The 22,233-nt window shown below is 39.8% G+C and overlaps 1 protein-coding gene across 1 annotated transcript; it reads left to right on the top strand.

Moving 5' to 3' along the window:
* Positions 1-3,498: 3,498 nt before the first annotated feature.
* On the top strand, positions 3,499-19,703 carry LOC128059630 (solute carrier family 7 member 13-like). Its single transcript, XM_052652036.1, has 4 exons — positions 3,499-4,183; positions 6,107-6,238; positions 15,160-15,521; positions 19,413-19,703. The coding sequence occupies exons 1-4, from the start codon at positions 3,499-3,501 to the stop codon at positions 19,701-19,703; spliced, it is 1,470 nt and encodes a 489-aa protein (XP_052507996.1).
* The last annotated feature ends 2,530 nt before the right edge of the window (positions 19,704-22,233 follow it).

Genomic DNA, 22,233 nt, shown 5'->3' with positions numbered 1-22,233 from the left:
AAAAGAGTCTGAAATTCAGTACTTGGATGCAATCTCAAAAATGACAGAATGATCTCTGTTCATTTCCAAGGCAAACCATTCAATATCATGGTAATCCAAGTCTATGCCCCGACCAGTAAAACTGAAGAAGCTGAAGCTGAACAGTTCTATGAAGACCTACAAGACCTTTTAGAACTAACACCCAAAAAAGATGTCCTTTTCATCATAGGGGACTGGAATGCAAAAGTAGGAAGGCAAGAAACACCTGGAGTAACAGGTAAATTTGACCTTGGAGTACAGAATGAAGCAGGGCAAAAGCTAATAGAGTTTTGTCAAGAGGACGCACTGGTCATAGCAAACACCCTCTTCCAACAACACAGGAGAAGACTCTACACATGGACATCACTAGATGGTCAACACTGAAATCAGATTGATTATATTCTTCACAGCCAAAGACGGAGAAACTCTATACAGTCAGCAAAAACAAGACCTGGAGCTGGTTGCGGCTCAGATCATGAACTCCTTATTGCCAAATTCAGTCTTACTTTGAAGAAAGTGGGGAAAACCACTAGTCCATTCAGGTATGACCTAAATCAAATCCTTTATGATTATACAGTGGAAGTGAGAAACAGATTTAAGGGACTAGATCTGATAGACAGAGTGCCTGATGAACTATGGACGGAGGTTTGTGACGTTGTGCAGGAGGCAGGTCTCAAGACCATCCCCATGGAAAAGAAATGCAAAGAAGCAAAATGGCTGTCTGGGGAGGCCTTACAAATAGCTGTGAAAAGAAGAGAAGGGAAAAGCAAAGGAGAAAAGGAAAGATATAAGCATCTGAATGCAGAGTTCCAAAGAATAGCAAGGAGAGAAAGCCTTCCTCAGCGATCACTGCAAAGAAATAGAGGAAAACAATAGAATGAGACAGACTAGAGATCTCTTCAAGAAAATTAGAGGAACACTTCATGCACAGATGGGCCCAATAAAGGACAGAAATGGTATGGACCTAACAGAAACAGAAGATATTAAGAAGAGGTGGCAAGAATACACAGAAGAACGGTAAAAAAAAAAAATCTTTGTGACCCAGATAATCACGATGGGTCAACACTCACCTAGAGCCAGACATCTTGGAATGTGAAGTCAAGTGGACCTTAGGAAACATCACTATGAAAAAAGCTAGTGGAGGTGATGGAATTCCAGTGGAGCTATTTCAAATCCTGAAAGATGATGCTGTGAAAGTGCTGCACTCAATATGCCAGCAAATTTGGAAAACACAGCAGTGGCCACAGGACTGGAAAAGGTCAGTTTTCATTCCAGTCCCAAAGAAAGGCAATGCCAAAGAATGCTCAAACTACCGCACAATTGCACTCATCTCACATGCTAGTAAAGTAATGCTCAAAATTCTCCAAGCCAGGCTTCAGCAATAAGTGAACCGTGAACTTCCAGATATTCAAGCTGGTTTTAAATAAGGCAGAGGAACCAGAGATTAAATTGCCAACATCTGCTAGATCATGGAAAAAGCAAGAAAGTTCCAGCAAAACATCTATTTCTGCTTTATTGACTATGCCAAAGCCTTTGATGTGTGGATCACAATAAACTCTGGAAAATTCTTAGAGAGATGGGAATACCAGACCACCTGACCTACCTCTTGAGAAAACTGTATGCATGTCAGGAAGCAACAGTTAGAACTGGACATGGAACAACAGACTGGTTCCAAATAGGAAAAGGAGTACGTCAAGGCTGTATACTGTCACCCTGCTTATTTAACATATATGCAGACTACATCATGAGAAATGCTGGGCTGGAAGAAGGACAAGCTGGAATCAAGATTGCCGGGAGAAATATCAATAACCTCAGATATGCAGATGACACCACCCTTATGGCAGAAAGTGAAGAACTAAAGAGCCTCTTGATGAAAGTGAAAGTGGAGAGTGAAAAAGTTGGCTCAAACCTCAACATTCAGAAAACTAAGATCATGACATCCAGTCCCATCATTTCATGGCAAATAAATGGGGAGACAGTGGAAACAGTGGAAACAGTGACAGACTTCATTTTAGGGGGCTCCAAAATCACTGCTGATGGTGATTGCAGCCATGAAATTAAAAGATGCTTATTCCTTGGAAAGAAAGTTATGACCAACCTAGACAGCATATTCAAAAGCAGAGACATTATTTTGCCAACAAAGGTCTGTCTAGTCAAGGCTATGATTTTTCCAGTATTCAGGTATGGATGTGAGAGTTGGACTATAAAGAAAGCTGAGCATTGAAGAATTGATGCGTTTGAACTGTGGTGTTGGAGAAGACTCTTGAGAGTCCCTTGGACTGCAAGGAGATCCAGCCAGTCCATTCTAAGGGAAATCAGTCTTGAATATTCATTGGAAGGACCAGTATTGATGCTGAAACTCCAATACTTTGGCCACCTGATGCGAAGAGCTGACTCATTGGAAAAGATCCTGATGCTGGGAAAGATTGAAGGCAGGAGGAGAAGGGGATGACAGAGGATGAGTTTGTTGGATGGCATCACTGACTCAACGGATATGAGTTTTGGTAAACTCTGGGAGTTGGTGATGGACAGGGAGGCCTGGCGTGCTGTGGTCCATGGGATCACAAAGAGGTGGACATGACTGAGGGACTGAACTGAACTGAACTGAACTTAAAATAACCAACTGACAAAACTAACTTTTATGGATCCCTAAAATATGTTAGGTGGGGCTTCCCAGGTGACTCAGTGGTAAAGAATAAGGCTGCCCTAGGAGGAGACGCAGGAGATGTGGGTTCGATCCCTGGGTCGGAAAGATCCCCTGAAAGAGGAAGTGGCCACCCACTCCAGTTCTCTTGCCTGGAAAAACCCATGGATGGAGGAGCCTGGTGGGCAGCAGTCCAAAGGGTCATACACACCTGAGCACACATGCAAACTGTGTTAGGTATAGTACTAGGAACTCTGTACTTCATCAGTAAATTACCTTATTTAATTCTATTAAAGAAAAAAATAAGATAAGGATTATCAGTCCCATAAAAAAAAAGTGATGTGGATTTTCTAGTAAGTGGCAGATGTGTGTGTGTGTGATTCAGACCAAGAGCTGCTAACAAGGGGCAAACTTATGATTCAGACCTTGTATTTTTGTCATTCTTTGCAAACTTCCTTAAAGTACAAAGTTTCAAAGAATTACTTGTTTAAGGATCAAAATGAATGTGGTTACATATCCATAGAAGAAACCTGACTGGGAAGTTTTCATCTCTTATTCCCAATTAGCTGTGTCTAACTTGTTTAATTGTGTTTAACTTTTAAAATGTTTAACAGAAAAACATTTTAACCCTAATTTTAAGATCTCATAAACTTTAGTTTAATTAACTTTACAAGTTAACTTTTTTTTTTACTATTATGCTAAGTGCTGTGAGGAAGTCTATTTGAGCAAGAGAAGAGGAGGGAACCAAAGCATTTAACTGTAAGAAGATCACAAGTGTCACAGAGTAAACAGTGAATTTATGTTAGCTTTGGACATTAAGTGTTAGACTTGAGAAAATGAAGGTGGGAGAAAGCACTCAGTTTCAGCGGGTAATAGGATATTTCCATGGGACAATTTTTTTATTCAGTATCATCATAGGTGCAGGAATATTTGTTGCTCCAAAAGGGGTGTTAAAATACTCTTCACTCAACGTGGGGGTGTCTCTAAGTATTTGGGCTGCTTGTGCCGTGGTGTCTATGCTGGCTGCCCTGAGCCATGCAGAGCTGGGGACCACCTTCCCTAGAAGTGGGGCACAGTATTATTTCCTGAAAAGGTCTCTTGGACCCTTTATTGCTTTCTTCTACCTCTGGAACAATCTATTCAGTACTCCCGCAGGAATCGCTGCACGTGGCTTGCTACTAGCGGGGTACATTATGCAGCCTTTCTATCCTGGGTGTTTTGTTCCTGAGATGCCAAAGAAATGTTTGGCACTGGCTATCTTGTGGTGCTTGGGAATTCTGAATGCTCGGGGAGTGAAGGAGGTGACGTGGTTTCAGACTGTCAGTACGGCTGTGAAAATGACGGTTCTCGGCTTCATCTCTGTAACTGGAATTGTGCTGTTGGTGAGAGGAAGAAGAGAGAACCTAGCCAGGTTTGAGAAAGCTTTCGATGCTGACGTTCCGGATGCTTCACAGGTTGCTGAAGCCTTCTTACAAGGATTGTTTGCATATTCTGGTTGGGGAGTCCTTGTCCAAATAGCAGGTAAAGTTATTATTTTTAAATTATAAAGAGCTCCACCAGGCTATAAACATGCAAGGGTTAATCAACTTAATTCTAAGAAACACATTATTTCTCTATAATGTATGTCTCTCTTCTATCAGGTGGGTGGAAATGCATTAAACGCTCTACAAATGTGGGTTTCTAACTTTGGAAAGCAAAATGTTTTCTAAGTGTTTACAAATTAAAACAAGTAAGTGTAGAATTAATACAGCTTAAGGACTCAACAGCAATTTTTTTTTACTGAACAAATATTTTAATAGCACAAGCTCATCAGAGAAAAATTTAAATACAGAAAATATAAATTAAAATGAAGATTACCAATTATCTCGTATGTACACACATGCAGGGGTCACACTTGTACATATACTCATCATTTATTTTACTTAAGGCACATAGTGAGAATTCATAAGTATTATCAAATATAAGTGCTTTTAAATGAATACACAACATTTTATCATATGCAATTTGACCATTTTTCAAGCATCTCCCATTGTTGGATACCAGAATTTTTTCTAGTTTTTCACTTTGAAATTTTATAGTTATTGTTCCAATCAGCATCCTTTTATATAAACCTTTGTGCATCTCTCATTGTTTTATTAGGAAAAAAGTCTTGAAAAATCTTGGTAAAATTACTAAGTGAACCATACAAATATTTAGAAATGTCTTGAGAAATATTGCCAAATTGCAACCCAGAAAGGCTTTACGAATGTCTATTAGTGTGAATTAAAATGATGACACCTGAAGTCATCAAACATTTTTCATTTTTTAGTCACTTAAAGTTGTGAAAATAAAATTTCATAACTCATTTTTTCTTCAATGTCTAGTGAGAGGGCAGAGTTTTGCGAATGTTAATGACCAATTTCTTCCTTGTAAGACAGGGAAATGGCTTTCTTAGTTTGTTTTCATTAATCTGTCTGTCAAGTCTTGGTTGCGACCTGCAGGATCTTTTGTGGTGCACGGGCGCTCTAGTTGGGCATGCGGGCTCAGTAGCTAAGGCACGTGGCCTTAGTTGCCCTGCAGCATGTGGGATCTTAGTTCCCTGGCAAGGATCAAACCCATGTCTCCTGCATTTCCAGGTAGATTCTTAACCATTGGACCACCAGTGAAGTCCCTGTTGTTTGGCTTTTTTTTTTCTTCCATTTTGTTCATAAGATTTTAAAAATTTCAGTCTTAAAGACTAGAAGTTTAATACCAAAAGTATTAAACTATCTATCTTTTAACTTTTCATTATCTCCAAACTTGAAAAGTCTTTCTCCATCTCAAGGTTTAGATAAATATGTACCTGAGCTTTTTTTCTCTAAATCTTTATGTTCTTTAAATTTTTCTTTTTAATACATGTGAATTATTTTGAGGGAGTTGCATACTGTAAATTGAAAATTTTCCAAGTAGTTAAACATCTGTGTCAAATTGCTGTTGGCAATATACAGTCAAGTTTAATCTAGTCTAGATTTAGCTAGTTAGAAACTTAACCCAAGGAGGGAAAAGAGCAGGGGCATCTACTCAAATGTCCTAGACTGTCATTACCAGATTAGCAGATTAGCTATTCCAACCCTTCATTAACACAAACTTGTACTTCTATAGTGTTGGCCATATGGTAAGGGAATATTTGCTCCAGTCCTCCTGGCCTAGAATCCAGGTTTTCTGAGTTGTTTTCTTATCCAAAAAGCTTATGTCGGGCACATCAAAGATACAAGAGTAAAACCCAGAATTCAGCAAAATTCCATTGCTGCTAAAGTTCATACTTTGTCTAAACTTGGTAAATAAGCATTCAACAAAGTGAACTCTTGCTGTGTGTAGTTGAGCCTATTTCTTTTAGTTTTTGTATGTTATAATGAAGCTACTTCCAAAGATGATCTGATTAGTCATTTTTTTCTGAGTGGCACTTTTTTTTTTTTTTTTTTGCAGGAGAGTTGAAAAGCCCTAGTGAGAATATCCCCAAATGTGTGGTCACTGCACTTACCCTCGTGGCCCTGATCTACTTACTGGTTAACGTTTCGTACCTAGCCGTCCTGACCCCAAAGGAAATCATGTCCTCAGGTATGGTTGCACAGAGCCAGAAAGAAGACACTCTGTTTCATTGTCCTGAATAAAGGGAGTTTCAAGTGTATAGTGGGTCTTTTTGCATACTTCAAGAGAATTAGGCTAATTTGGTTCATGTCCGGGTTATTTATTTATCTATTTATTTAAAGGTAGATGTTCAAAAGGTCAAGCAATTTCTTTAGAGCATATAGTAAAGGGTAACGTCTAGCAGCCAAAAATACAGAAAACACCAAGAAACATAAAAGGAAAAAAAGGCAGAACCCAATGTTTAGAGTAGAATAGAAAATGTGAGAATACTTACAAAGTCTCTTGAGATATACTTCACAAGGAGCAAGTGGGTGCTCTGGGTCAGCATTTGCCTCCAGGAAATATAACTCATACACTTTGTCTTCAGACATATCCCCAAAATCTATACAGAGCTTGAGTACATGAATCCTTCCATATATATATATGAGAGACAATTTCAGTTTATCATAAAAATTATTCAGATTTTTCATATTTTTAAAAATTACTACCTTATTGTGCAGAAACTGATTTTTTGCTCTAAAAACAGATAAATTGAAAGAAGCTCAATTCTCAATTGAACTTAATATATCTATATAAATATATTAATAAAATAAATATTTTTTAAACTTTACACTTTGTTATCGGAAAAATAAAAGAAAATCAGTAATAGACTTTCATTGAAAAGAAAAATAAGGTTTATCCTACATCCAAGCTTGACACTCCCCAGTTATCTCAACTCTAAAATGACACTCCTTACAATACCACGCATGCAACCTAGGTGTCCACCAACAGATGAATGGATAAAGAAGACGCAGTAAATAGATAGACAGATAAATACTGTGTGTGTGTGTGTGCTCAGTCAAGTCTGACTCTGTAAATCCATGGACTGTAGCCCCCCAGGTTCCTCTGTCCATGGAATTTTCTAGGCAAGGATACGGCCATTTTTCACACCAGGGGATCTTCTCAACCCAGGGATCTAACTCGTGTCTCCTGCATTGGCAGGCAGGTTTTTTACCACTGTGCCACCTGAGAAGCCCCAGATAGACGTTCACAGGCATAAAGCAGAATGAAATGTCACCATCTGCAATAACATGAATGGACGTGAGATTATCGTGCTGAGTAAAGTTAGTCAGACACGTGTTAGACAAATATTATATGATATCACTTATTTGTGGAATCTATGAATTTATTTTACAAAACAGATAACAAACTCACAGGCATAGAAAACAAAATTATGGTTACCAAAGGGGAAAGGGGGAAGGAATAAATCAGGAATATGGTGTTAACAAATACTCACCACTACACATAAAATAGATAAACAACAAGGATTTACTATAGCTTAGGGAACAATATTCAATATCTTATAATAACCTATAATGGAAAATAATCTGGAAAATATATATATATATAACTGAATCACTTTGCTGTACATCAAAAAAGTAACACAATATTCTGAGTCAACTAATACTGCAATTTTTAAAAAATGCAAAAAGTAAAATGAGATGAGTGTATATTATTTATCATTTCATGTATTAGTAGTAATAGTGAATGTGAAAATGTATGTGAAGGTACTCTAACAAAAACTGAAAGAATTCATTGCTAGCAGAATTACTGAAGGAAATTCTTCAGACTGAAAGAAAGTAACTTGGATCAAAGGGAAGGAAGAAGAAGAACCAGAAATATTAAATATATGGTTAAATATAAAAGACTCCATAGGTGTGTACACACACTTTTTGAATTCTTTAAAAAGACCTTAGATTATTTTATGTAATGACTCTGAAATTTAAATGTAGAGTTTATTAAATATATAAATATAACATATATGACAACAATAACACAAAGAGAAGGAAATGAGCTATAGAAGCAAAGTTGTCGTATTTTACTGAAAGTAATTGGAAATTGAGTTGGATTAATTTAAAGGTGGATACTATAATTACCAGACCAACTACTGAGAAAATAACTGAACAAATCAAGAAGGAATTAAATGGCACATTAAGAATATCTCTTTGGGAAATTCCCTAACAGTCCAGTGGTTAGGCACTTTCACTGCCAGGACCCCGGTTAGATTCCTGGTTAAGGAACTAAGATCCCACAAGCCATATGGTATAGAAAAAATATCTATTTAACAATAAATAGATAAAATAAACAAGAAATAAATGATAAAAGATAGCAATAAATAAAATAAAATTAAAATAAACAATAAAATAGAAGAACAAAAATACATAAGACATAAAAAAACAAATAGCAAAGTGACATAGGTAAATACAACAATATCAATAATGTTAAACGAGAACATACAAACACAACCATAAAAGGCAGAGATTGTCATACTGGATAAAATCATCAATCCAACTATATGCTGTCTATATGAGACACACTTTAGATTCAAAACACAATCAGGTATAAAGTAAAAGAATGGAAAAGTTTATCATGCAAACATCAACTGTAAGAAAACTAGAATAGTAATATTATTAAGACAAAATAACTTAAAGACTAAAAGATTACTAGAGACAAAGGGAGGTGTTTTGTAATGATATTAATAAAAGGATCAATGCATGAAGAAGATGTAACAATTATAAATGCATACACCTCTAAAAAACACAGCCCCAGAACACATGAAGCCATACTAATGTAACTGAAAGGAGAAACAGACATTTCAGCAACTATAGTTGCAGATGTCGGTACATCACTCAATAACTAGACAGAAAATCAATAAGGATATAGAAGATCTGCATACCACTATCAATCAAACTGATCTAATCGACATTTATAGAACGCTCCACCAAACAGAAGCAGAATATGCATTCATTTCAAGCACTTATGGGACATTCCCTAGGACAGACATAATGTCAGGACATAAAACAAGTCTCAAAAAATTTAATATTTCTATCATACAAAGCACTTCCTTCAACAGCAATAGACGCACAATACCAACCAGCAACAGCATGTACCTTGAAAAATCTCACATACTTGAAAATTAAACAGCACACTTCTAAATAACCCATGGGTCAAGGAAGAAATCACAAGACTCTCAACAACTATGAAAAGTCTGAGATTTAACCTCCTCATAAGGTAGTTGGGCACAGTTTCATGCATGCTGGCAACGGAGACAAAGACAATTTATTTTTCATATAATAGCAGTAGCTAGAATGTCATTTATGCTGTTCCCCAAACACTGATTCCCAAAAGACAAAGCAAGGAAGGCCAAGTGATATCTCCACCTAACAGAAGAAGATCCTCAAGCTTAGGGAATCCAAACCTTTTATAAGTCTTCCTTCCGAAGACAGGTCCCAGGAGTGGCTCTAAAAGACAAAAGGTCACTGTTGTCCTTCCAGCCCCATGGTTTTCAGTCTAAATATTCCCTTCTAGAAAGCCACAATTACCACTGTAAGAGGACTTAGTGAAGAGCGTACTCAGTCAAGTGGTCATTATCTTTACAATCTATGACCACATCAGTCCAAAAAGAGAATCCAGGTGTGTGAACCAAAATAGATTTTGAATCCTCTTGGCTTCTTTATGGCCATGCTGCTGCCCAGAGGCTATACCAACCAGGTAGGTTGGGGGTTGCTGTGTGAGGAAAAGAAGAAGCATAAAATCCAGCAATAATCAGGAAAGCCTCTTGAGTTTTCAAAATAGGAATATATAACTAACTATGCTATTCTCCCTGACCATCACTCAGGAAGCAGCCAAGAGTAGGTGATCACTCTCTGAGAGTGAAAGTGCTAGTCACTCGGTCATGTCCGACTCTTTGCGGCCCCACAAACTGTAGCCCACCAGGCTCCTCTGTCCTCGGGATTCACCAGGCAAGAATAGTAGAGTGGGTTGCCATGTCCTTCCCCATGCTGCTGCTGCTGCTGCTAAGTCACGTCAGTCGTGTCCGACTCTGTGTGACCCCTTAGACGGCAGCCTACCAGGCTCCCCCATCTGTGGGATTCTCCAGGCAAGAACACTGGAGTGGGTTGCCATTTCCTTCTCCAATGCATGAAAGTGAAAATTGAAAGTGAAGTCGCTCAGTCGTGTCCGACTCCTAGTGACCCCATGGACTGCAGCCCACCAGGCTTCTCCATCCATGGGATTTTCCAGGCAAGAGTACTGGAGTGGGGTGCCATTGCCTTCTCCATGGGATCCTCCCAACTCAGGGTCCTTGCATTGCAGGTAAATTCTTTACTGTCTGAGCCACCAGGGAAAATCACTCTCTAGGGCTTATTCAGTGACCAAACTACCTGACCAAGGTGTGTGCACCAGAAGAATGTGAGAGAAGTAGAGTCAGAAATATTTCTGGGTTGATTTTTGAGGAAGCCATCCCAACATTAAACAACATCAGATGCATTCAAATGGTGTATATGAAAGATACACTGAATACCTTTGCCTTCAGCACGTTTATGTGCTTTTGTGATGTACAGCTGTCACATTGTGAATGGCCAAACACATAACACAGAGTAGTTTCAAGGGCCACCGTGGCGTGGCTACAAAGGGCTGATCAAATTGGAACAGCAACGCTGCAACCTGGAAAAGTACCAACAACTATTAGCTGTCGTCCCAAGAGAGGGTCAAAAGTACAAAGCAGACACTTTGCCAGAAGTGAGCAGGGACATCTTGTGCAAACGGCCTCCTTCACTGTGAACAAATGGTCAAATCTTGGCAGAAGGCACAGCGTAACATTTGGTGTCAGCCTCTGTAGCAAAAATATGGAGTCCTTTTTTCTAATTCTACAGTCTTTTCTATTCTATAGTCCTTATTCCAGATCATATACTGGAGTCCTTTTCCAGTATATGAGTCAGTGTGTTGCCATGTCTAGAAAGATGATGGATTCAGACATTGTCGCGGCAATCTGAAGAGCTCAGTATCAATCAACAGTTTTATTCCAATTATTCTCATCAGAGAATGGGCTCCATGGACAGAACTTAAGGCTGTTCTCATAGCTCTGGCCAATTCCCCTCTTGATGAACCATGCTTGCATTTCTAATGACATGAACTATTGTCGACGGCCTGGGTGTTTGGTCTGTCACTTGGAAAGCCACAGAGTGGCAGACTAAAGACACCCCTCTCCAGGGCCATAAACTATAGAAAGAAATCAAGGCTGCTGACTGAGTAATCTGATTTTGATCTCCAGTTCCTGAGTAGAATATCCTGTCTGTTTTCCATTCTGCATAGCTGGTGCTGAGGCTCGCAGCTGTAGCAGCCTGGCGGGCACCACAGGGCTTCAGCTTAGCTAAACCGCCAGTGGACCATGACCGTATATTTACAGGGACCCTTGTGAACAGAGGGCCCTGCTGAACCAGCAACCCTGCTTCAGTCAGCAAACTGGGATGTAATTTGCACTTCTTCATGCAAAACCAAGAAGCCACTGGGCCAGGCTAGTTGTGTTCTTGAATACACCATTTCCACCTGATAAGAGAGATTTTGGGGTCTCTTCATACCTTTTCAATAATTGGATTCAATTTGATTCATCCTAAAATGAGATTATCAGGCTGGAAAGTCATAAGGCCTCCATGAGTCAGGTGTTCAGTTTTACAATATCCCACTGCTACTTGCTGAGCTAGTATTATTTTTTCAAAAGGAATTTACCTGGTAGCTGTTATCAAGGAGGAAACAAGTAAAAAACCTCAAGGGGAACCTCCAGCTATAAGGTGCCTCTCTGTGCTGGGAAATGCAATAGATAAGGGGCTTCCCTAGTGGCTCAGACAGTAAAGAATCTGCCTGCAATGAAGAAGACCATCATCAGTCAGCAGAGACTTCTAAGCCAAAGCAGTAATTATGGCTGTGGATCCCTACGGGTAGAAGGTGTGCTAGCTGGACAGCTTTCAGCACAGTCTGTTTATCTGATCCTCCAGTTAAAGGACATTGATCTGTGAATTAGCTGATATGGAAGACTAAGTAGAATCCCCAGTGAGACACATGCTAACTATAACACACAAAGAATTCATAAGGTGCTGAGGCTTCTTTTAGTAGTAGGGGACCAGAGACAATTTTTTTTGACTACCAGTGGGAGTAAGTGTTGCAAATTTGGCCACATGTTTCCAAGAAAACTTACTTGGCAAGCAGTACCCTTAATTTTATTGGGGTTGATCAGCCTGTTGGTAAAAGTGTAATAATACCAAGTCAGATCTTTCTAGACTGAGGATTTTAACTTGTCAACCAACTGATCATGAACAATATAGTATAAATTTTGGATCTCGGATGGCAGAGGCACTCTTGAAAAATCCTGAAGACCAGCTGGGGGCAAAGAGCGGGGGAGTTTAGGAATCCTTAGTAACAATCACTTAGTAACAATCCCCTGTAAACCTGCAGCTCCCAGTAGCTTTTGTCACTGGTCACATCATCGTTAGATTGAGATATTGCATCCTTTACCACCACCATCGCTGCCTTGAAGTTTTCCATCAGGTCTGTGCTCTTTCTCCCACTGAGATTCAACATTATTTTTTGAACCGCACAAGGAGGGAGAAAGGAAAGGGGTTTCGAAGGAACTCACATGTCCCATTATTCTCTCTACACACACCTCTACCTAAAATATCAATACCAACAAATAGCCAACAGGGGAAGCTGTGAAACTGTAACACTCTGGGTGGACCCAAAGGGGTTTATTCACAAAGGAGCTTCTGTGGGTAGAGGCCTTCCCTTCTGCATTGTGAACTCAACCTAGATCCCCTTAGCTGAATCGACCTTTCACTCCACAGTCCTGGGCTTGTTGATGACTTGGGAACCCATATCTAAGAACTGTCATAAAGTTTCCCAGCCTACTTGGATGGGAACAGCCTTTGGAGTAAGGAGACCTCAGTCAACCCCTAGCCATCGTTCTCCTCAACCAGAGGCTGAGGAGAAGGGGAGAGGCCATGGAAAAGAAAGTGGCTGTGTGCCACGGAGTACTTTTTGTCTCTCTTGAGTTAATAGAACTGCCTCCAGAACACATAAAATATATGAATCAGTTCAGTCACTCAGTCGTGTCCGACTCCTTGCAACCCCATGAATTGCAGCACGCCAGGCCTCCCTATCCATCACCAACTCCCAGAGTTCACTCAGACTCATGGCCATCAAGTCGGTGATGCCATCCAGCCATCTCATCCTCTGTCATCCCCTTCTCCTGTTGCCCCCAATCCCTCCCAGCATCAGAGTCTTTTCCAATGAGTCAACTCTTTGCATGAGGTGGCCAAAGTACTGGAGCTTCAGCTTTAGCATCATTCCTTCCAGAGAACACCCAGGACTGATCTCCTTTAGGATGGACTGGTTGGATCTCCTTGCAGTCCAAGGGACTCTCAAGAGTCTTCTCCAACACCACAGTTCAAAAGCATCAATTCTTTGGTGCTCAGCCTTCTTCACAGTCCAACTCTCACATCCATACATGACTACTGGAAAAAGCACAGCCTTGACTAGATGGACCTTTGTTGGCAATGTAATGTCTCTGCTTTTGAATATGCTATCTAGGTTGGTTATAACTTTCCTTCCAAGGAGTAAGTGTCTTTTAATTTCATGGCTGCAATTACCATCTGCAGTGACTTTGGAAAACTCAGCAGTGGCCACAGGACTGGAAAAGGTCAGTTTTCATTCCAATCCCAAAGAAAGGCAATGCCAAAGAATGCTCAAACTACCACACAATTGCACTCATCTCACATGCTAGTAAAGTAATGCTCAAAATTCTCCAAGCCAGGCTTCAGCAATACATGAACCATGAACTTCCTGATGTTCAAGCTGGTTTTGGAAAAGGCAGAGGAACCAGAGATCAAATTGCCAACATCCACTGGATCATGGAAAAAGCAAGAGAGTTCCAGAAAAACATCTATTTCTGCTTTATTGACTATGCCAAAGCCTTTGGCTGTGTGGATCACAATAAACTGTGGAAAATTCTGAAAGAGATGGGAATACCAGACCACCTGACCTGCCTCTTGAGAAACCTATATGCAGGTCAGGAAGCAACAGTTAGAACTGGACATGGAACAACAGACTGGTTCCAAATAGGAAAAGAAGTATGTCAAGGCTGTTTATTGTCACCCTGCTTATTTAACTTCTATGCAGAGTACCTCATGAGACATGCTGGGCTGGAAGAAGCACAAGCTGGAATCAAGATTGCCGGGAGAAATATCAATAACCTCAGATATGCAGATGACACCACCCTTAAGGCAGAAAGTGAAGAGGAACTAAAAATCCTCTTGATGAAAGTGAAAGAGGAGAATGAAAAAGTTGGCTTAAAGCCATGGCATCCAGTCCCATTACTTCATTGCAAATAGATGGGAAACAGTGGAAACAGTGTCAGACTCTAAAATATCTGAATAGATCCATATTAAAAAAAAATGAGTTAAAAATCTAAAATCTTTCCACAGGTCAAATCCCAGGCCCTGGTAGCTTCACTGATGAATTGCATCAAACATTGAAGAAAGAAATAATACCACTCCTAAACAAACTCTTCCAGAAAAGGGAAGACGAACACATCCAAATTTATTTTATGGAACCAGTATTTCTATGACACCAAAGCCAGAAAAATTCTTTACACAAAGAAAGAAATCACATACACATGTTGCATACGACATGCATTGCTCCGTGAACTACAGTGTAACACAGTTCTTATAAACACTGGTAAACTGAGTCCAGCAACACACAGAAAGGAGCATACACCACGAGCAAGTGAGGTTTATCATTGGTTGGTTTAGCATCCCAAAAGCAATTAATACTTTACTATATTAATGTGATAACAGACAAAAATCACATTATAATATTAAGAGAGCCATAAAATGCATTTGACAAAATCCAAGATTCATTCGTGATTTTTAGAAAACTTTGGCAGTTTCAACCTACTACTTACACCAGTCCTTGGTCTTTGCTACAATGATAATTTAATACTTTCTGAGCTAATTAAAAATACTATGCAGTATACATCCTACATCAGCTGTGTAATTAGTGGCTTCTCTACTCTTTTACAGACGCTGTTGCTGTGACTTGGATGGATAGAGTAATCCCTTCCTTGCAATGGGCCATTTCCCTTGGTGTTTCTTCCTCAATAGTTAGCTCCCTCAACTGTACCGTATTTTCAACATCAAGGTTATGGTATATGGCAAGCCAGGAGGGTCAGCTACCTTCGATCCTCTCAACTTTGAATATTCACTCTTGTCCAGTTGCAGCCGTGATTCAGATGCTCATCTTTGCCTCCATCTTAATTATTCCCTCAGACTTAATCCTTTTAATAAATTATGTGGGATTCACAGACTGGATTCAGCTTGGGCTAATGATGGTGGGCTTGCTTAAACTGAGATTCCAGGAGCCCAACCTATCCAGACCTTACAAGGTAAGTCAAACCAAGAAAAAAAAAAAAAATCCGATATTTTTTTTAAAGCGCATTTTGTACTTTTAATCCTTTTTTCTTACACCTACGTAAAAAATCTTTTAACCCACTGTGACCCCATTTTAGGAACATTTGAGAATAAATTTTATATTTAGGATATTCTATTATATCACAACTAGTGAAATTTGAGTCAAGAGGGACCATGTGTGGGATGCATGAGGCCTGTACCCGGTCTCAGTGTATGAGACTGACCCGTGTCCAGGGCCAATGATTATCTGAGTGTCCTCTTAATGGTACTACCTTAGATTGCCTTGTAGGCTTGCCTAGGGCTTTTCAGGCTTATCAGTTTAAATGTCTATCAGTATATAAGTCTCCAGCTTTAATGGCCAATACAGAAGAGCGGCACTCTAGGTATTTGTGATGTAGTCTAGTTGCAAACTCATTCATCTCAGAGACAGAGTATCTACGAAAGATTGCGGGATAAGTACTCTGTTGATTTCTCAAACCACCAAAACCTCTGTCTACCTTAACTGCATTTGAAATGTTTCATACAAGCTTACAGAAGTTTTTTTCTTCTTCTAATTGTCTACTATAACCCATCTATCTATATTGTGGATGTACCCAATATTCTGTTTAACCAAACAACCTCCAGCAACTCATTCCTATACTTGCTGCAAAGAGATTAAATGGTTTATTTTTACATTATGCTACTGTGTTAGACCCACCAAAGAAAATTATTTCTAATATTTATATCAAAAATACTTGTGTTTCTAGAAGATTCGTTAGTTTTCTTTACAGATCTTGATACCAAAAATCAGACTGTACACATTGGTATCAAACCGAATCTTGTAGACAGAGTTTGGGTAAAGTAGAAAAGAACAGCTATATTGCTTTGCCGGGCAACGGGGGCCACAGTGGGCTAATGCCCTCAAGACTGTGCCCCAACCTGATGTCAGGAGAGCTGTGAGGAGTCTTATAGTGGAGGGACAGGGTTGCTGATAAGGGTCAGGGGGGCTGCAGGGCCTGCCTTCCTTCAATCCAAACATCCTCTGACATCTGGGGGTTTCGTGATGACTTTCTAAGACCCTCTCTCTCGAATGAAGAATGCTTTATCAAGCAGTTAAAAGTCTTCCATCTGGTGGTGGTTTCAGTTCTGCAGAAGAGCTCAAAGATATTACCACGCATATCCCTTGAGGGGAAGCTGGGCCCCGCCCCGGTGCTGCACTCCTGCCTTCCGACTGCTTCTCCCTTTTCTCTGCATCCCCGCTCCTCTCTGACTATCAACTGTTTGAACTGTGCTTTGGAACTCAGGGAAGGTCATGGAGGCTGAATGAAGCCTGTTTCCTACAAATAAGAAATGGGGGACACAGAAAGGCTTTTGCACCGAGGAGTCCCTCAGGGCCCTGCTCAGCTTCGGTACTTAGACTGTAAGATCATGCTTCCCTTTTCATGTAGGCTGCTAGAAGCTAAGTTAGTGGTTAGTCACTTAGTCAGTTAAAAGGCTTACGGCATGCATGTCTTGCTATATTACCTTTTATTGTTAGGCCTATAAGTCATTTTTAATGGGGGTAGGTTTCAAATGATCGGTTTTTTATCAGTGCATCCTATTCTAAACAAATCAAGAGTCCTCTTTTGTTACGGACCTTGTATAAGGTAAAAGGATATACCAGAATACCCACAGAAATACCGCAGCAGTACACAAAGGTGCAGGGTCGACTAGAAAGTGAAAAAGGAAAACCAACAGAATTTAATAACTAAGATTTTTAAAGTCTACTGTGAAAAAAAAGAATACCTTTCGAGTTTCTTGTATAAACTCAGTTTCCTAGACATCATCCCTGAGGATTCTAATGTTTAGGGTGAGGACCAGAAATCCACCTTTCAAAATTGAAAAAAAAGGAAAGATAATGATAATCTTGCATCTGAGTCACTTAATGATCCAATAAATACTGAAGCAACTACTAAGGAGCTACTATGTAGAAAACACTAGTCTAAACACTTTAAAGATAGATGGATAAATTGCCCATTAATAATGTATCAATAACTTCTTAGTCTAATAGGAGAGAGAAGAGTTACACAAAATACAGTCATAGGCAAGGATCAACAGCATTTAAGTAAGCATTTTACTGTTTGCAATTGCTACTCTTTGATTATATATAAATGTGCATGTTTGTGTATTCTTTAATTATCCAAATTAAGATGCACAAATTTGAAAGATATACATTGTTAAGATCCATATTAAGGGAAAAGTGAAGATTAGAGAAAATGAATCCAACCCTGTGGTCCTTTTATGATAAAAACATTCCCCAAAGGAATTATATATAGGTTCAGTTCAGTTCGGTCGCTCATTCTTGTCCAACTCTTTGCGACCCCGTGGACTGCAGCATGCCAGGCCTCCCTGTTCATCACCAGCTCCTGGAGTTCACTCAAACTCACGTCATAAGTTACTCAAACTCATTGAGTTGGTGATGCATTCCAACCATCTTATCCTCTGTCATCCCCTTCTCCTTCTCCTCCTTCTCCTGATCTTTCCCAGCATCAGGGTCTTTTCCAGTGAGTCAGTCCTCCACATCAAGTGGCCAAAGTATTGGAGTTTCAGCTTTAGCATCAGTCCTTCCAATGAACACCCAGGACTGGTCTCCTTTAGGATGGACTGGTTGGATCTCCTTGCAGTCCAAGGGACTCTCAAGAGTCTTCTCCAACACCACAGTTCAAAAGCATCAGTTCTTCGGTGCTCAGCCTTATTTATAGTCCAACTCTCACATCCATATGTGAGTACTAGAAAAACCATAGCTTTGACTAGATGGACCTTTGTTGGCAAAGTGCTGTCTCTACTTTTTAATATGCTGTCTAGGTTGATCATAACTTTCCTTCCAGGGAGCAAGCATCTTTTAATTTCATGGCTGCAGTCACCATCTGCAGTGATTTTGGAGCCCCCAAAAGTAAAGTCTGTCATAGTAGGTTATATATAGGTTGTGTATTACATCATTATGAATAATATTAGATCGAGGTACAAAAATATTCATTTTGATATTGCTTGAAAATAAAAAGTTAGAAAAAATTTATAATGAAAAAAATGCTTTATGGTAATAGTACGGAATGTTCCCGAGGGTCATTATTCAAGAGATCTGAATGGGGCTTCTCTCGTGGTCCAGTAGTTAAGAATCTGTCTGCCAGTGCAGAGGACACAGGATCGATACCTGGTCCAGGAAGATTCCATATGCCACAAGGCAACTAAGCCCACGAGCCGTGCCACTCAGCCTGTGCGCCAGAGCCACAAGCTGTGCCACTCAGCCTGTGTGCCGGAGCCCATGAGCTGTGCCACTCAGCCTGTGTGCCGGAGCCCATGAGCTGTGCCACTCAGCCTGTGTGCTGGAGCCCATGAGCTGTGCCACTCAGCCTGCGTGCCAAGACTGCCTGAAACCAGTGTCCTCGAGCCAGTGGCCTGCAAGCAGAGAAGTCTCCACAGTAAGAAGCCCACACACTGTAGCTGGAGAGTAGCCCCTACTCGCCAGAACTAGAAAAATCTTGCATGCAGCGATGAAGACCCACACAGTCACAATAGATAAAGAGAGCTAAATGGACAAGTGGCATGGACTTGTGAAAAAAAATCAAAGGAAGAGCAAAATGTTGAAATTATTAGGGAAAAGCTTTCACACTCTGAGGAGATTCCCTGCAGATTGTTTTCTCTTATTTAAAACTAAGGAAGACCTGGTAGGTAAATACGTTTTTTATCAATGAAACCAACTTCCTCCATATTAAACAAATGTTTGTACATAAAATATTTTACATTATTATTTGTAATAACTTCCAGTTCAGTTCAGTTGCTCAGTTGTGTCCGACTCTTTGCAACCCCATTCCAAGTCCACTCTAATACAAATTTATGTTTGTTCTCAGGTACGTTTGCCATTTGTATTTGGAACCATGGCCATATCTTTGTTCTTGGTTTTGACACCCATCATCAAGTCTCCTCAGATATACCATATCTACGTTATTCTTTTTATCCTCAGTGGACTTCTGTTTTATTTGCCTTTTGTGCATTTTGATTTGGGTTCTACATATTTCAACAAGATAACTTGCTTTTTACAGTTACTACTAAATGTTTCACCTGGTGATGACATTGATGAATATATTTCAACAGGAGGAAATGTACAGAAAAATCCACCTGCAACTGCGACCAAAAAATAATTTAAAAATTATGCATATTTGGCAAATGATTGACTTATTGAAAGCATCTTTCTCTTTCAACTAGAATATTCCTAATACACATACATATTCCTTATGTATATTTGTATACATGCCACATATGTAACACACAACCAGCACAAAATACTTGATGTCCAGAACTTTAACACTTTATCTCTTGTTGTTTGTACCCGAAACCTTACTTCTCCAATAAAGCATGCTGATTCCCAATTTTCAAAGACTGTAGTAGATGTCCCTCTTTGTGCATTAATGTTTCTGAGTTTACTATTAATATGTCAGAGTCCACACACTTTTTTAATTGTCTACTTACTTTTTCCCTAAAGACAGTGAGCTCCCCAAAGGTAAGGATTATTCCTTAGCCATTTAAAATTTTTTAATTATATTTCATTTATTTAAATTTGTATGCACTCTCCCTAAGACAGTGTGTGCATAAAAATAGACAACCTATAAAATAGATATCTGAATGCACAGGCAAGTGAGTGAGTAAATGAATGGGCTGCCAGTACACAGCCCTGTAGAGGGCATCTCCCTTGATGACCTGTCTCAATCTGGGTGTTCAGCAGCACCTCAGAAGCGTTCCATTAATGATTATAGCTCTACATTTCAGCATGACTGAGGCTGGAACACTATATAGAGATGGTACCAAAGAAGAGTTTAACTAGTTCTTACAAAATATTTATTCTTTTGCACCTAACTGACTTCTCTGAAACTGCTTTTGTCAATATAGCCCTACCAGTGTCAACATAAATGTGTCCATTTGTGTTTATCACAGTGGTCACTGGGGACCTGACATCACTATTCCAAACATCACTGCAAACCATTTTTAGTGATAGTATTGAAAGGATTAATACAAATGAAAATCAAATCCTAGAGAGGGCAAATAGGTATCAGAGAACCTAGGCTGAGGGAAAAAAACCAAAAAACAAAAAACTATGGGTAATTGAGAACAAAGCTAGGTATAGCATATATACTCTCTTACTACAGGAATGTGTGAGGGTGAACACTTAATAAGACAGAGCCCCTCTCTGCCATTCAAATTTTGTCTCAGTGCGGTTTTTGACAAAATGTGTCTGACAGAGAAACTCACAAATAGTAGGTATCTGAACAGTGTGTAGTCTATAATCTGTTTGAAAGTTGATTCAGATGTTCTAGAATATAGGCGTTTGAGTTTAAAATTTGACATTTTCTAATAATAACTAGGGAGTCTGGTTTGTAGGATGCAAGTCAAAGGAAAACCTCACAAATGACAGCTTCTGGAGACGCAACTTACAGGTACAAGGCTGGTAGACTGCAGGCAGTCACACGGACTCAGGAGAGCCAGCAAGGCATGTCTGGCTGTGAGGAGGACAAGAGGGCTGGAAGCACCGGGGGCTCCGTTCTAGGAGACGCCTGACGGCCTGCCACCTCGCATTTCCACGGGAAGGCTGGGAAAGAGCAGAGACGTGACTGTGTAGAAGGACTCTGAGCTTAGCAGCTAAGGTGTCAGTCCAGCAGGCATGAGCAAATGCAAAATAGTACTAACTGCTGCTGCTGCAACTGCTGCTGCTGCTGCTGCTGCTGCTGCTAAGTCACTTCAGTCGTGTCCGACTCTGTGTGACCCCAAAGACGACAGCCCACCAGGCTCCGCCGACCCTGGGATTCTCCAGGCAAGAACACTGGAGTGGGTTGCCATTTCCTTCTCCAGTGCATGAAAGTGAAAAGCGGAAGTGAAGTCGCTCAGTTTTGTCCAACTCTTCGCAACCCCATGGACTGCAGCCCACCAGGCTCCTTCATCCATGGGATTTTCCAGGCAAGAGTACTGGAGTGGGGTGCCATTGCCTTCTCCGATGATTATCATAGATAAACTCAAACATATATTAAAGAAGAAACTATGCTCCTGTCAGAAGAAAGAATGTTCCTGCCACACTGAATTTAATAGTGAAAACAAGTTTATCAAAAGGCAGATAGATACATTCTATAGATATAGAAGGAAATGTAATATTTGTAATGACACTTGAAATTACATTTGTAATTCCATTCTATTTACATAAACATAGAAGGTAAATGTAACATCTATAATTACATTTGCAATTATATTCTATTTACATAAATGTAAATAGAAAACTGTAAAGTCATCTTCATTTTTCCAGTTGCAAGGCCCAGATGGCTTGGCGAATCTTATTCTTGTCAATCTCTCACACCCCCACATCTAATTCAAAAATATATCAAGAGTCCAATCACTTCAAACCTCTAGTGCCAACATTCTTGTCCCTAAGCTTAAATACTTGCTAGTTCTATATACTTGGAGTGGTCATCCTCAGTTCCTTTTCTAATGTGAAGCTCTAATTCCAAAACTACAGGTTATACAATAGATAATCCAGACAGCCAGTTATTACATGCTTAGGACCATCCTTGCATCAGCAATCAGTGATAGAAGCCTCATTTATCTCCAGTTGCAATAAGTTCAATTCAGGGCAAAACTTCCGTCAAGGATGCCTATGGTAGAGATATAATTCATATACCATATGACTCA

Source organism: Budorcas taxicolor, chromosome 14, assembly GCF_023091745.1.
Source record: "Budorcas taxicolor isolate Tak-1 chromosome 14, Takin1.1, whole genome shotgun sequence".
In the NCBI taxonomy this organism is placed as follows: Eukaryota; Metazoa; Chordata; class Mammalia; order Artiodactyla; family Bovidae; genus Budorcas; species Budorcas taxicolor.
The sequence above is the reverse complement of the archived record's forward strand: the minus strand, read 5'-3'. Positions and strand labels throughout refer to the sequence as shown.

Excerpts from the sequence above, each read along its gene's own strand:
- LOC128059630 (XM_052652036.1), top strand. The coding sequence starts at position 3,499 with ATGAAGGTGGGAGAAAGCACTCAGTTTCAGCGGGTAATAGGATATTTC. Across the intron at positions 4,184-6,106 it reads AGTCCTTGTCCAAATAGCAG|GAGAGTTGAAAAGCCCTAGT; the intron begins GTAAAGTTATTA and ends TTTTTTTTGCAG. Across the intron at positions 6,239-15,159 it reads AAAGGAAATCATGTCCTCAG|ACGCTGTTGCTGTGACTTGG; the intron begins GTATGGTTGCAC and ends ACTCTTTTACAG.